Consider the following 14,446-nt stretch of genomic DNA (forward strand, 5'->3'; position numbering starts at 1 on the left):
GTTATTGAAGTGTTGATCTAATCCATATAGGAAGAAGGGAAAAATCTCAGTTTTTCAAGGTCTTCAGGAGTAAGTTGGATAAAGCCTAGAGCAGCTTGGTCTGACCTCACATCTGGTCTTGCTTTCAGCAGGAGCTTGGACTAAAGACCTCTTGAGGGCTCTTCCAGCCTGAGTTTTCCTAGAATCCTGTGGAAATACTCATACAGCATAGTCCCTGAAAATCTTTCCAATATTAATATCCTATTGATTTATTGTAGATAAACTATACAAAAAGATTGGTTGTGGAAAACTAGGGATATTTTATTGTTGTGGATATTGCAGCTGTTATTTTCTATAAAGTATTCTGCATCTGTCAAGGAACATATACTTTTGTGATAGAGGGACTCAAAATGGAAAATCTTCACTGTAAGATATTCCAGTAGGCTTTGGCTTTGCTCAACCATGAACAATTTCAAGTATAATTAATACAGGTAAATTGATTGCTAAAGATGCAATGTTTTTTCACCTATTTCTTTTTTTCAATTTTTTTCTTCTTAGAACATAATAATATTCATTTCTTTTTCATCTGAATACATTGCTTATTCTCTTGGAAGTGTCTCTATGAAGTGTACTAAGTCTCTTTTCTGCAGTGCTGTCATGGAAATTGGACGTTCTATCAGTTTCCACAGGCTTGTCATCGCTATGATAGAAATTGTATGCAGTTATTTAAAATTGTCCTTTTAATTCAGTGCTGGCAGTTCTCAGCAGTGCCTGACGCTTTTGAGAGAAGCAGCCTGTCACATCTTGGGTTATGGGGAGGAGAGCGTGTAAAGTACAGGAAATGGTCTACATGACATGATGCTGGGTTTTTTGTTTTGTTTTTTTTTCATGCTCACATTCTTCACTGTTCAAACCCCATGAAATCTACATATGAAGTTACAGGATTCAAGAGATTATTGGCTGAGGAAGGCAGCTAAATCAAGGTGTTTGGTCTGTTCCCACAGGATTTATATGTAAACGGGGAAGAAACGCATTAGTCTGAAATGCAGTGTGTAGCCTCTGGTGTATTAGACCATGGTATATAAATGCTGATAGGAATGTATCTGTGGGAGATTTGTACTCTCCGGAGTATGCTGCTGCTTTCAAGGCATCAGTTTGTCACTAACAGATTAATGAACCGTTTTGGAGAACTTCTTACAATCAGCAGGCCAGAGAGACAGTGTTGCAGGATCTGTGACAATGTTTAAGAGAAGTGAACTGCTGCTGGGCTTCATATGTCAGTGGAGAATGCCATTAAAAATAACCAGCAGTTGCCCAGAACCTTTTCCATTTGTGTTTCCAAAGTGGGTGCCTTTGATAAAAGTAAGTGAGGTATTTGGCTTTCCACTGAGTGTTTGTTTGTTTTTAAATTTTTTAAAAAAGCACCACAAAAATATCAAGAAAAACAGCATAGAAATCTAGCATAATTAGTAGTAGCATGTGAGAAATGCATACATAGAGAGGCAGAAGGAGAAGGACTCTAAGTTCATTTAGAAGCAAATTAGAGCAAAAATAAAAAATAAAGCATGTGTAATACACATACCTGACTGTATTTCTCCTATACATTTCTGTGAAGCACCAGCAGCTCTTGGAGACCATAATAAGCTAATGACATCCATCTTTATCACAGTTATATAGTACGTTATTAAAGGAAATGTTGTGCATCCTGTTGTTTTTATAATTTTGAGATGAACTCCAAATCTCAGAGGAAATGTTTTAGATTTTTTTGATAAAACTCACTCTCTTGTTCTCAGTGTCTCTCTTACATCAATATTCTCCGAGATTGTTGTTTAATGAGTGTAAACAGTCCTTTGTGAGCTGATCTTAAAATTTACTTCAAAATTTTAATTAATTTATTAAATGTATCTTTGATTTAGTTTTAGAAGTGTTACAAGAAAATCATGACTGCCTTGGCAAAACTGTATAATAACTGTATCTGTATCTTGCTAAAGGATATTCCAAGTCAGAACAGAAAATGTGACAATATTCTGTATAAAGAAGCAGTGAAGAAAGCAATCGTTTAGTGAATTAATGAGTTACCTCTATCATATTATCAGATGCTTTGTTTAGAGCAGTATTTAGAAAAGCTCTCTGATATTGTCCACTTTTCCAATGCTAATATAACAGGGTTTTTTGATGACTGACTACCTACATTTTAAGTCAAATTTTGAAAAAATTAGAGTTGCCTAGATTGATTAGTAATTTCACTCTGATGCATCTTAAAATCTGACTGAATAATTGAGTCTCAGCTTCTCAGCTTTCTCTTTATGGTTTTATTTTTGAAATTGAGGTTATGTTTAGTAATTGCATAATGCTGAGACTGCTGAAAATGTTGCCTAGTATTGATTAACATTCATACTTATTCCATCTTTTTAAAGAATTGTTATACTTACACTAAGGCAATCTGAGATGCTGTCTTTGGCCCTCTTTATCAAAAGGGCATTTTCACATAAGTTAATAAGATTTTATTTGTCATGATCTTGCAGATATTACATCACAAGCAAAGCAAAAGCCTGTGAAAATTCATAGGGGGAAAAAAAAAACAAACCTGAAGGCCAGAAAACATATCTGAAGACCACCTGAAGTGTTTTGGTATTCTGTAATTCAGAGGGAACATGACCTAGATATGACAAACAGAGGATAGCAGTAATACCAGAACAGAATAGAAAAATGACTTGAGCGTATTTAGGAAAATGAATAACATACATATATATGCTTTCTTTAGCGTGTCTGTTGTGGAAGTTATCTTGCAGAAACATCTCCATTGCTAACTGACGAGACAGCTAGCTTTTTACCTGAAAGGAAATACTGGCAAAGTAATCTGCGTAGTGAAACAAGCTAAATATAGCAAAGTAAATTCCTTTGCTTATAAAAATGATCCAATAATAATAATTTTAAGAAACCCTATTTATACAGTATTTTTCTTTTTTCGAGAAGTGCATCCTCAGGCAGATCTATTAAATGAGGTCACAGAAGGGACATTTTTGTTAAATACTGTATTTCTCAACAGCACTAAACATACAAATTCTGTCTTAAGCTCAGATAATAAAATTTTTGTTAGCCATTTCTCTTAATTTCTTATTACTAAACTTTCTAGGTATACTTTTTCATTGAGATAACTTTGTGGCTCGTTTTAGTATTTCTGAAAGGAGGATTGTGTCATCACAGATAAGGTAGTGATGGGAGTGATATTATTGGTGTTTTCAACAGTTTTGTAAGCATTTAGAGTGTTCTCATTACTTCATTCCTCAGCACAGTTCAGGTTCACTGTATCATCCGAAAGCATAAACATGCTACCAGCTCTTTGCTGGACTGAAGGAGTAGAAGTGGCTGCTTAGTGAGATAAATTGGGAATTTTCTTGTGGTTTAGTTTGGACTCTAGGGAATTACTGGTATAGAAACATTTGGAAGTTTAAACCTAGTACTGAGAATGCTTTGCTTACAGCACTGCAGATTTGAATTCTTGAGGTTACAGTATGTTCAATTTCTGATAATTATTAGTAGTTCAGAGAAAACACTCTGGTGTGCAAGATGAAGTGAGGTGTTACAGGACACCTTAAAATGCCTGCAGGCTGTATGTTAAAGGGAAGAACTGTAACTGTTCATGTCGATTTAACAGGGTTTGTGATGGGTAGCTAAATTGTCTAGCAGCCTCATGTTTTGGCAAATTGTGAAGGATGTTGGAAAAAAGTTGGTTCTCGTACTAAAATGCTGAATGCATTGCAAACTGATTTATTCTCATGAAGTCTGTTTTTATTGGACCAAAGCCTGCAGTGGGGAGTATAGGGATTGTTATAGATCCTTTCAGATGTGAAAAGCCAGATAGAGCTAGCTAGTGTAGCAGTGGGTAGGTTAATGGCACTTTTGTCATTGGACTCTCTGTGCCTTGATGGAGTGGTGTCTGCTTGATCCTACAGAAGCAAGGCTATATTTTAAAATAAATTAAGTTCTGGAAACACTTATTCATTTTTATTCTCCTTTCAAAATATTGCAAAATACTTAAAATAAAAAGAAGTATTATGTGCTTTAAATGAACACTTACATGTTTTATTATTAATTCTGTAAGTTGTTCAGAAGTCAATTACAATGATATAGAGCAGCATTAACTTGGCAAGTCAGTTTCTAAATGTATTCTTAATGCTTTGTTTATGTGTTAGCAACTCAGGAAACTATAAATTGTCAGGAAAAAGAGTGCTTATCCAAATGTTAGGATGCCAGTTCAGTTCTGCCTCTAAGCACAATCTAAGTTCTCATGTTTCAGACGGATTTAATCTCACTATCTATTCTATATCCTGGAAAAATATTTTAATTTTTTTTTCATTGAAAGTTTCAGTAAGACACGTAGGTTTCTGATAGCTATTTGTTATTCTGCTTTTGAGCCTCTTCAGCAAAACAATAGCCAAGTTGACCATCTACTCTCATCAGACTTTCCCATTGGATCTCTAGTTCTGCTTAATCACCGGTTTACTTCCACTCTATTTAAGCGGTTAGGATTTACTTTTTTGTTGTTGTTGTTCTTTACTATTTTCAGTAATTTTCAGTATTGCAATACTGTTAATAATAGGCTACAATAAGGGAAGGCTAGTAATAAAAGCAATACAAATAATATTTCAGTTGTAGGTATTTGCCTTTCTGGAGATCTGTAGGATTGTACAATTGTATAGGAAATGATCTGTTAACTCAGAATTATTCTCCCTTCTCTGGGAAGTGGCTTGTGATACACAAGTAAAGAAAAATTGGGAATTGAAATGTAAATAAAATTTTAAAATATATCTTATGGTTTAAAACATTTTACTCTACTTCAAAGACACCACTAAATAATAATAGCACATAATTTTGAGGCAGAAAAATACTGTTCCCATAACTTTTCTTTAAAGTGAGTATAGTTGGCACTTCTTCATCTTACTTTGAATTTGCATTGTTAATCTGAGAACCCTGCAATGCTGTGTGAAGAGGACTATAGAACCTTTAAAAAGAGAAAAATCTGAATACGTCCAGCTATGTGACTCTCTTAAGCAAGTTAGATTACAGTTTTCAGTCCAAGTTCACTTGAATCAATCTTCCTCTTCTTATCAAGAGACATCAAATCAGAGAGCTGAAAGACATGCAGCAGATACTTTTTGATCGGAATGATGTGCAGATTGCTGGCTTGGTAGAAGTGCAGTATCATGGTTCCGTCTGGGTGACTCGTAAGAAATTAAAATCAAGTATCACAGCATCTTGCTAAACTAATTGACGTTACAGGAAACATATCAGCTGTAATTGCTTTGGCTCATTTCTGTGCATGAAATATAATGACACTGCATCGCAGTGCAATATATAAATCACTGTGTAAAAACAATGTAAATATTGGCTACTGTCAGCAGTGCTCAGGAGACACAAATTCATGATCTTGTCTCTGAAATGGTAAGAAGTCTTTTACTACAAATCTAATAGAATCAATAGCAAGTTTTATGTCTAGGAGTCAAGCTCTGCTGACAGTTGTTTGGCTTTCATACACAAGTAGCTTGGTTCAATAATACTGTGTTTTTCTGAGAAGTGTTGTAGGAGATAAACAGCCCATCTTTGCTTATTTGTTCAGCTGAGAAATGAGAATTGCTAATGAGTAGTTTTGGGATAGTTGCTACAGAATAAATGGTAAGCTGCTTTTTATTTTTTTGAAAGATCGTAGACTTTCGATCATACAATTCCTGTCAAGAAGAACTACCTGGTAAATTTTAGGAGACACAACTAACTGGATGTTTCACGGATTTGAAGCCAGCCTGGGAAGTGGGACTTGTTAGATCGAGAGAGTTAAACTTGAACTTTGTGTAAGGATCTTGATGTCGTTGTCATTTTTTGAAGTAAAGATTTATAGAATGCAAAAAAAAAAAACCAACTTTTTTTGAAAGGGCACATGACAAAATTTATTTTGACACTTCTTTGGTATCCCCCATTCTTTCAACAGTTCATTTTGCTTTTCTGTAACTTTGTGGTGTCTCCAGTGTTAATGGAGTGGACTTCTTTTGTTCATCTTGACATGAGCATGAGATAGGTGATTATGAATTTAACATGTTGTAGTGATTGATTTTAATGAAACGAGGATTGAAAGGAGTGTTGGTCAGCACTCAGGGAGAGACATTGCTTTTGAAATAAATCCACTGAAGCTTCATCAGCTTGAAGTGCTTTGCTTTGGATTGGTTTATGTATAATATGAGTAGTGCAACATCTTGTGTGCTTCCCACTGTAGAAACTGCACACATTAGTGGTAACTTCATTTGAGTTTGAGGAGGGAGTACAATTTATGTTTGCTCCTTTCTTAAGTGTATAATAGGTTTTAGTATATTAAAATACATTTTACAGTGTAGATGTGTACTTCTAATGATTTACTTAATGGGACTTTTAAATGTGATCAACAGACAGCGTTTAAAATGTACATGGTAAATAAATATAGTGTTCGGGCAAAATCTTCAGCTTCAAACATCTTCAGAATGAAATTGTGTACCTTTAAAAATGCCGTTCTTGGGAAATGTAGTGAAGTATTTTTACTAGTTAGGAATAATCAGGAAAGTGATGAGAAGTAGACTTAAGCCAAACCACAAAGGAGTTCTCCATTCATTACTGATAAGTAAAGATAAACAGCTTCTTCAACTCCATGCTGCTGTATGTTCTATTTATAATATACAAAATGTTCCTTCTACTTATTTATTTTTCTTCTCTGACATTTCCCAATTTTATTACTTCCAAAGTTTTTCAGTGGCTGTGTTACATCCCAGTTAATACAAGTGTTGGTATACATTTTTAAGCTGCACTGTGAATCAGTCCTGTTTTGTGTAACATAGAAGAAAGCTGTATTTTAGATGTTGTTTTTCTCACATTGGACCTTATCCTCATGCTTTGAAAAAAAATATAAATCTGGCACAGTCTTTTGCATTAGACTCCCACTGTCATTGTGAATGTTCATGAAATGTATTTCCTTTTTTGCCTTGATCCTTTTTCCAACATAAAAAAGAAGGCCAGCAATATACATTTCACAGTTATTGGCCCGTGGGTGGGTTTAACTAAGGCCTGTGTTCTAATATTTTTTAAGCTAATAATAATGCCAAACTGACATGTCTCTTTTTTTTTTTTTTTTTTTTTTTTTTTTGGCTAAAAAAAGCTTTTATTTAAGAGTATAAAAAAAATGAGAGAGTATAAATAAGAGTGCTAGTTTTTAGATTTGTGGCTTTCCTGTGCACTGTCTTCTCTTGGATCTTTGAAGTGGATGGTCATTAACTGACAATTTAGCTGTTTGTAACAACTCTATTTATCTCAATTTAAATATAAATCTCCCAAAGTTATATGTGTTTTCAGCAGCTAAAAGTATTTGCAGACAACCACTGCACAAAGATAACATTCAGGATAAAAGTTACTCAGAAATATAGTAATACTAATAAAACCATTCATTACTTTTGTATTTCTATGAGAAAATGTGCATTAAGTTTTATTTTGCCTCATGTTTGCTGCTCTTATGTTCATTGTGTGAAATGAAGAAAACTGGAAAGCTGAACTTGAACTGATGAGGAAAAGAGGAGAGAGCTTTTCTTTGATCAGGGTAGAATAGGAGTAACCATCCATTTTCTGCTGCCTAAATTTCTGTGTTTGGACAGAATAGAAAAGTTTGTTGAATTTAAATGTATGTGAACAATGGAATAATAATGAAAACTATACAAGTTACAGTATTTATGTGTTCACACAAAAGGTAGTATTTGCCTATATAATATTCTAGGTTTTGCTTGTAACTTTGTCTATACTAATAAAATTTTGTTTGACATTTCAGGCTTCATGTGCTCAGGGTAACTGTTGAACATGTTTGTTTATGTTTGCACAGTGTCTTGCTGTGTGCCTGTACATTGTATGCAGTCTGTAACTGTGTAGTGTAACGTTTGTAACGGTGTACACAGACACAGTCATTGTGAGATTTAGTTTCGTATTTCTTTCAACTCATTGTAATTCCTGCCTTGTGCTAGGCTTTTAAAATGAGTTCACTCCTGTTTCATCTTCATGCCTACACTAAGCTTCCAACAATCCCATCCTGTGAATTTAATAGGATGCTAAGGCCTTAACAAATTGAAATCATCCTTTACTAGCCACTTCTATTTCTCTACTTTTGTCTGCCTGTCTTCCTAAAGAGACAAGATATTTACACCTTTGTTTTGGTGTTTTTCCTTAGAATAGAAGGGAATCCCCATATTTAATGTGATATCAACTTGTAGTATTTCTGCTAGACGAGCATGTTCTTAATCTCAAAGTATAAAGCATTTTGGAATACTTCAGGGACACTTTGTATCTGCACATCTTTTTGAATTACTGTTTCATTTGGGATTTTGAAAACAGATGCCTCCCTTCTTTCTAAAGAATGAATTGCAGCTTATGTGACAGGTTTTGATTTTTTTTTTTTTCCCCTAACTAATTACTTATACTCTGAAATATGTAACTTGGAATACATTTATTTTTAATAATAGGGTTTTTTTAAAAAAAAAAATCTAAATTTGAAGGTGTTTTAAAGGGTTTTATTGGAAGAAAAAAAAAAAAAAAGAAAAATTAAGGTGACCTGTTTAGACCATCAGAAACTCCAGTCACATATGAAAACTAGGGCCAGCAGATGACAAATAATTTTTAGTTGGAACACCAGCTCTGTTTCTGGAACACAATGTGTTTCATTGTGAACTCCAGCCTGGTGACTTGGCTTTTCTTTCAGCTATACCAGTGTTCCAAATTTACAGTTTTATGTAATTCATTTTTATGCACTGAACCATGCAGGTTTAGTTTTCTTCCTCCTCTTCTTTTCCTCTTTTACTGACGTGTAAGGAGGGAAGCATGTTCTATATATATGCCATATATTAATACATGTAGATTATTCCTCAGAATAGGAATAAAATGCAACATGCCAAGGATAATAGGGAAGCAGTTGCTACAGCTCATCAACTTTATGTAGTGATATGTTAGTATAATGAAGACTAATACATTTTCTTACTGACATTGTATTACTAAACACTTTCTGGTATCTGGTTATGAATGAAATACTAAAGAACAGTGATGAAGCGTAACAGTAAAATTCTTCAGGTGTAGGTGGAACATTCTTGAAAGCAGCCTGTCATTCTGATCCTGGGAGGATGGAGAGGGAAAGACATTTCAGATCATGAAAACTGATCAGATTAGAATAGTTACCAGGTAAATACATTTGGTAGTAAAATAATTGGAAAAACTTATTTGGTGTTTACCTACTAGTAACTGTGCGGTTTTGTCAATGTTGTCAATGTTTGTGACACGCTGCCAAAGCTGAGCAGCGTTCCGCACACAGGCGGGGTGTACGTGCTGCCAATAGCGACTGCTGCGTAGGGCTGCAGGTGTAGCAAGTGAAGATGATGAACTTTTAACCATGGCAAATGGGAAGAGGCTGAAGGGACAGCATTACCTTTCTGGTTTTGTGTTGACAAGGAAGAAATGCTTTAACTGTTCTCAACAGGAATATGTATTTTGCCCTGCTTCAGTGAAAACTGAAGAGGCATTTTCAGCCTCATATGTGGGCTCTGCTGAGGAAAGATGCATGAAAAAATGAATGTTTCCACCATGGAAACGCACATCTCTGTAGAAAAACAGTTTATATGGATTGATCTGAGCGCACACCATTCTGTGGAAGAGCAGGGTCGGTTGGTTTCTGGGTGCTGTGCTGTTGCCTAGAGAGCTGTGCTGAAACAGCCGCAGTGTTCGCAGCCCTCCCCAGGGCAGGTTTTCAAGAGTGGACTGTGTACATTTTCAAGTGAATAATTACACCAACCTAACTTATGTATAAAATTTTCATTAATAAAGAAAGGAAAAATAGTTTTCTGGATACTTGGGCACTAGTAATAAAAGTTCTATCTGATTTGAATTTTCTTTTCAGTTTGCCATTGACATTGGATTAAATTCATGTCACTTACTGGAGGCCTTCACCAATGTGCGTAAGCTAGGACTGATTGCCCTGGATGCTCTGAAGTCAGTGGAGAGAGATGTGTCTCCAGGGCTTGAAGTTAAGCAGGATGAATCCCTTCCCTCTGCATAGCAGTGGAAGAAATTTAGTGTGTCTGTTTTCCCATTCACCAAGGAGGGTAACTTTTCCATGTGCCTTTTGTGAGAGTTGATGTTTATCAAGTCCTAGGCTGTCCTGTAAAAATGTAATTTCTGGAAAGGTAAAGCTTACCTTTATATATATATATATATATATGTATATATATATATATGTTGGTTTTTTTTTTTTAATTAAACTAAATTTCTGTTATTTCTTACAGGGGCATTTCTATAGTTTTGTTTTGTTTTGTTTTTTTAAATCTTTTGTGATTTTCAAAACTTTTGAAAAGTTTTGTGAAACTGCAAAATAAGGAATTTTTTACCTCTGTGTTTTGTGAGAAGTTACGTATAGTGTTCATGTGTCAAATAAATCCTTCTAAAGGACAATGCTTGTAAAATACAGTTGTGGCAGGTGCTTTTAAAGTATTTCAGCAGGAAGATTAATATTTCTTTGCCAACTGTAATAGAAACATAGTTCCAGTAGTGGTCTGTCCTTTTTTTAAAAAATATAAAGTAGCTAGTGAGAACTGATATTGCAGTTTGTGCAGTATAACATTCATAGCTTGCATGTTTTTCTCCGTTATGCAGTGATAGAAGTTAGTTTGTGAGGTGTAGTCCCAATAGCTGGTTATTTGTTTTAAGTTAGGTGGGAGGTCTTGTTTTCAAGTGCCTCAGACTGATGCGTAGATACAGACTTTCATGCTCTGTTGTGGCTGAATTGTGAGCTGCTGATAACCACAGCAGCTTTTATGGACATTCCGTTGAAAGCCATCTTTTGTAAGCTAACAGTTCTTGCTATTTAATGAATAGTTCTCACTATTTAATGAAGTGCAAGTTAAATATGAACTCTAAATCAAAGTCGTCATCTTCTGTAGAATAAGCAAAGCAAAATACTGATTTTATAATATTCCTCCTTTTGGTGTTCCTTCAGTTTTGTTTAATCGCCCTTGACCCAGTGATCCATGATAACATATACAGCTCCTTTGTGTATTATTTATGGAGGTTTTTTTTTATATAGGCTTTGTATAACAGGTCTTACAAAAATATATTTTTGTAATTATATTGTTCTCTAAAAGATCAAAACATCTCCTAGTCCTGTGCATTAGTGGCCTGCATCAAGGCAAAGCAAGTCTCAGAATACTGCAGATATTTACCCAGATACTTAATTGTGCTCTCTGAATTGTTCCATTGAAGTAACCAGAGTTACTTCATCTGTAAAATTAAGTAGAAGACTAAGCATCTGTAGCATAGAAACCTCAGAGACTTCCCATTGATTTCAGTGCCCAGGGGAAAGTTAACACACTTTGAAGAGGTTTTAATTTATAGAAGTGTTTGGGTGAAGGCTGCAACTTAAGAGATAAAAGGCTTGATCCAGGGTTCTATTAAATACAGTGGAGACCATGACATGAAATTCAGATTTGTGAATGTTCCTGTTTCCTAGAACTGCCAGGCTGGTAAAGTGCTACAGAAACTGCAGACTGTTAATCATCTAAGCATCTACTTTTTTTTTTTTTTTTTTTTTAAATATTGAAATGAAAATTCCCAAGTCATTAGTAAAATGTAAATACTTCATCTTTTCTCTGTTCGTATTTCTGTTATTAAGTACACAGAAGATGTTCAGTCCTGTAAAAATAAATAAATCTACTTATGGAAATTCTAAACAGAAATGTTTGCCTTTTAGAACAGTCACAATTAATAAATGTGTATTTACTTTTCCTTTTTTGCTTATGTGTACTGTCTGCTTCAATGCAAACTTTTTTTTTGTTTTCATAATCGCAGGACTATACGCTGACAATGTATTTTCAGCAAGCGTGGAGAGATAAGAGGCTGTCGTACAATGTGATACCTCTGAACCTGACTCTGGACAACAGAGTAGCTGATCAGCTGTGGGTGCCCGATACCTATTTTCTGAATGACAAGAAGTCATTTGTACATGGTGTCACTGTGAAGAACAGAATGATCCGTTTGCATCCGGATGGGACAGTCCTTTACGGGCTCAGGTCAGTCTAACCATTTCTAACTCTTCTGTCTTTTATTTTTAGTCTTTCAATTGTGACTTCAAATTAGAATCCATTCTTTGCTTTTTTTAAATGCTATTCTCTTTATTGCTGTATTCTGTAAGGATATCCCAGAAATAGTTTTAACTTAAGTATTCTAAGCATGGATAGTTGTTTTTTTTTTTTTAATATAAATTTTGGAGATAAACTGCCATTTTTAGTACAGTTCAGGCACTTGTATTAAGAACAGATAAGACAGTAAATATTTTTTTTAAATACACATTTTGGATTAAAAGCCAGTTTTAGGACTGTTTCATCAAAAGAATTCAAATAAGAAATACAAAACAAGGAGTAGAAGAAAAAAGGGAAAATGTATGACAGCTGAATTGGTACTTAAACTGATACATTTTATAAATATTTTTCATTGACTATTAGATTGGTTTGTATGCTACCCAGATGAATTAGTTTGCTGATTTTCACTAGGATGAAGTATGACTTGAAATGTTTTTCAGCCTGATGTTCTTATTGTGCATGACTGTATGGAGAGTGGTGACTGAAGAAATCAACAGGAGAATTTCAGTCTTAAGAAGTTCTGAAAGCGGGGGAAAAATGTCTATTTAACAGAAAAAAATAATTACTGATAAATTGATTTAAATATATTCCTGCAAAAGATGACTGACTTAGTATAGTTTGAGTAGGTAACAAAATAGAAATAAAGTATTGACTGGGTTAAAGAAAATAAAATGCTGCAGAATTTAAATCTATAATGTCTCATATTTTCATATTGAGAATAATATAAAATAATGATTTTGGGGAAGCTAAATCTTAAAACTTTTATTAGTGTATTTCTTTAGCTTTCAGTGAGGTTTTTCTGTTGTCCGCCTATAACTATCATGTCAAGGAGCATACACTTTTAACTTGGTTCTTTTCTACCCATCTGTAAAGGAGAGTGGCAGTCTTATATATCTGGTTCTGTCACTTGAACAAACATGGGCCATGAAGTTGATATCTAATTAAGATCATCTATTATGAGTCACTGATCTGGTTTCTTTAGTTTTTTTATTTTACTGTAACATCCAGGTGTTTCACCATGAATTGCTTGGATTAATGAAACAGCTGAGCAAATATAACCAATCTTGATATGTATTAATATGTTTCTCTTTAGAGGCTTTTGTTTAGAGCATGACATCTAAGTTGGAACTCAAATGTCTAAAACTAAGTCCTAAGCTGTTGTAGGACTTCAGACTTAGTGCTTTTGGCGTTTGACTACAATTTTCACACCCAAACCTGAAAATTTCTAGGGTGATAAAAGTTTAGCCAGTTATTTGTGCAAGGAAGTGCCTTTCTCAGGATATATGTCTTCTAGCTCTTAGGTGGAAACCATTCTCCTTGAGATTGAGAGAGACTAGATACTCTCACCACTATGCTGGAGTCAACCTTCATATGTCTCTAGTCTGGACTCTTGTAGTCTGTGCCAGATGGTGATTCATGTGCAGAAAAAGGGGATAAAAAGTGTGAAAAAGTTCACTTAGCAGATAATGGTTTTGAGGCACTCCTAGTGTGCAAGATGCTGATGTCATCCTTCATTGTAGAACCTAGAACATCTTCCACTTGGTGGAAAAGATCTGGGCTTTTCCTGGCTCCTAAGTTTCCTCTAAGTTTAAGGCATAGCACTGCTTCTTATGGCTGACAATTTATTTTTCTACTTAAAAAGCACAGGAAGAGAAATAAAGGGCTCTGATAGCTACTGAAAGAAATGAAAGTAAGTAGCTACATCTGCTACATAGCAAAAGTATGTCTTCTTGAAGTATAACCACAGCAGGAAAGTATGTAAGTGAATCTTAGAGCAGCAGCATGGAAATTTTTGTGAAATGTGAGATCGGGTGGAGAATTTTGTTAAAACATGCAATTTTTTTTTTTTTTTTCATAAACTGAAACAATGTATTTCATTGTTAGATCTGTAAAACAGACCAGGTATTCTATTATGAAGCGTAAAGAAACATCTTGCCATAAATAATTAAATGGAATTAATTTTAATTTACAGATTCTGCTTTTTTTTTTTTCGTGCTGGTTATAATGTTTACTAACTTGTATTGTGTCCAGTTGTATTTTCTGTGTGAGAGGCTTTGGCATTATGATTGGGAGGAAATCTGGAGTTTTTGTTATTGTTCAATGAAAGAATAGATACTTGGTTCCTTAAAATGGTGAAATGTTTTGTTTATAGTAAAGTGGTATACTTTATGTCTACTTAACACATATTTGCATGACTGGAGTGAGAACAATAAGAGCATAACAAAGGTTTTGATATAGTTTTCAATTTAAGACTCTGAAATAATAAAGTTTATTCTCCAGAAAAAAATCAT

General features: G+C 34.4%; 1 protein-coding gene across 2 annotated transcripts in view; it reads left to right on the forward strand.

Annotated features, from left to right (window-relative positions):
• Window positions 1–14,446, forward strand: part of GABRB2 (gamma-aminobutyric acid type A receptor subunit beta2) — a 165,350-nt gene that overhangs the window by 46,921 nt on the left and 103,983 nt on the right. For both annotated transcript variants that reach the window (XM_086758986.1, XM_086758987.1), the window contains exon 4: window positions 11,866–12,086. In XM_086758986.1, the coding sequence (XP_086615112.1) occupies window positions 11,866–12,086 (221 nt within the window). The remainder of the gene's footprint in view (window positions 1–11,865; window positions 12,087–14,446) is intronic.

Source organism: Chlamydotis macqueenii, chromosome 14 (assembly GCF_036417535.1).
Source record: "Chlamydotis macqueenii isolate bChlMac1 chromosome 14, bChlMac1.mat, whole genome shotgun sequence".
Lineage (NCBI taxonomy): Eukaryota > Metazoa > Chordata > Aves > Otidiformes > Otididae > Chlamydotis > Chlamydotis macqueenii.